The following is a 1,642-nucleotide window of genomic DNA, read 5'->3' on the forward strand; positions in this document are numbered from 1 at the left end:
TAGCAAAGGGAGTGAGCGTCTGTGGTGGAAAAACGCAGGTGAGGGTTGGGGAGGGGAGAAAGGAGCCATTGACACCCCTGCCACCCAATCCCTGTGAGACCAAGAGAGTCCCTCTGAAGGGCTGGGCTGGCACAGCAAGCAGCGCCCCTTCCTGGGCTGTCCCTCCCTCACGTAAAGGCTCTTGTCTGAGGAGGAGGGGGTGGCCTCTGCCTGGGAAGAAACCACATGTCCCCGGACATGGCCACCTCCCCTCTGCTCACCAGGCCAGGGCCACACCCGTCAGCACATGAGCTTGCCAGGGAGGGGCCAGGCCTGCTATGGGAGGAAAAGGCCAGGATTGCAGGAGGTGTTGGCCCCGATGCCCAGGACACAGCTTTGTTGCTCCAGCACCTCACCCTCTGCTCACACCTGTGGCTTCAGGGAATGTCCACTCAACAGCAAAGGAGGGGAGCAGAGGCCCCAGACCATAGGACTGCTTTCCTGTTACATCCACCACCCAAAAGCCACAGGCAGGACAGGACCCACTTCTGACTCAAACTGGCAGCTCAGGCACCATGTGGAGAAGATCCCCTATGGTATTGGACACCAGCAGCTGGTGCCACAGTTACAGTAAATCTGGGATCAGAAAATTTGGGCCAAATCTGGTTCTCCATTCACTGCATGTTGTCTTTGACTGTTTTTGCACTCCAGAGACACAGTACTTGTCACAGACACAGATACCCAATGGCCTGTAAAGAAGAAACTATTTATTGTCTGCCCTTTATAAAAAAAAAAGTTTGCCGACTACTGCCTAATCAATGACTGTTATGTAGGATGCCAGTCTTCCCAAGAGGCAGAACAGGTGGGTCCTGGACCACGGGGTAGAAGTAGGTGTCCCCACCCACAATCATCCCAGGGTCATCTGTGGGGCCATGGTGCCCCCTACATTAGCTTCTGTAAGTGTGGCTGGAGGTGTTTGCTGGGGTGTGTCCTCAGGGAAGGGATAAGGCACCAGCCGGGGGAGGAGGTGGTTAGGGCCCTGTAGGGTAGGAAGGTGAAGGAGGCCTGTGGGTGCCTGGGGTCGGGGTGAGACGGGAGTAAACATGGTGAGCTGGGTGGTGGCTCAATAAATAGTAGGGGATCGGGTGGGAAGAGGCCGGTGACCCCGGGAATGTGTGTGCTGATCTGATGGCAAAGTGGTGGGAATTCTAAGGACAAAGAGCCCTGGAGTGCTGGAGGGTTTGTTCCGGAGGGTTTTGGGGTGTCTGTGGTCGCGTCCCTGCGGGATCACTCCCTGGTCCTCAGCGCGCCCCGTTCCCCGTGGCTCCAAATCCCACTTCCCAGGGCAGGAGTGGGGCTGTGCGGCCTTCACAGCGCTTCCCGCCGACCCTGTCACCCTGTCCAGCCCTCTTACCCTCCCCCGTCCTCCTAACTTTAATTTTTCGCCTCTTTTCATCGCGTCTGCTTGGAGGGGGGCGAGAACCAGTCTCGGGGACGCGGACGCGGCTGGAAGGAGCCGGTGGAGGGGACCGGGGAGGTGGCGGCGCGTGCCGAAGGATCCGTCCTCCGACACCCTCCCCCAATTTTGTCGTCCTCCCTTAAGTTCCAGCCCCGAACTCACCGGCCGGCGCCGCGTGGGGACAGTCGGGCTGCGGCGGCAGCA

General features: G+C 58.9%; 1 protein-coding gene across 1 annotated transcript in view; it reads right to left on the reverse strand.

Annotated features, from left to right (window-relative positions):
- Positions 1 to 1,435, reverse strand: part of LOC103608099 (NKG2D ligand 1-like) — a 3,560-nt gene extending 2,125 nt beyond the window's left edge. Inside the window, exon 1 of the mRNA XM_008592541.1 lies at positions 1,426 to 1,435. Coding sequence (XP_008590763.1) covers positions 1,426 to 1,435 — 10 coding nt within the window. The remainder of the gene's footprint in view (positions 1 to 1,425) is intronic.
- Positions 1,436 to 1,642: the final 207 nt, after the last annotated feature.

This window comes from Galeopterus variegatus, unplaced genomic scaffold, assembly GCF_000696425.1.
Source record: "Galeopterus variegatus unplaced genomic scaffold, G_variegatus-3.0.2 Scaffold8010, whole genome shotgun sequence".
Lineage (NCBI taxonomy): Eukaryota > Metazoa > Chordata > Mammalia > Dermoptera > Cynocephalidae > Galeopterus > Galeopterus variegatus.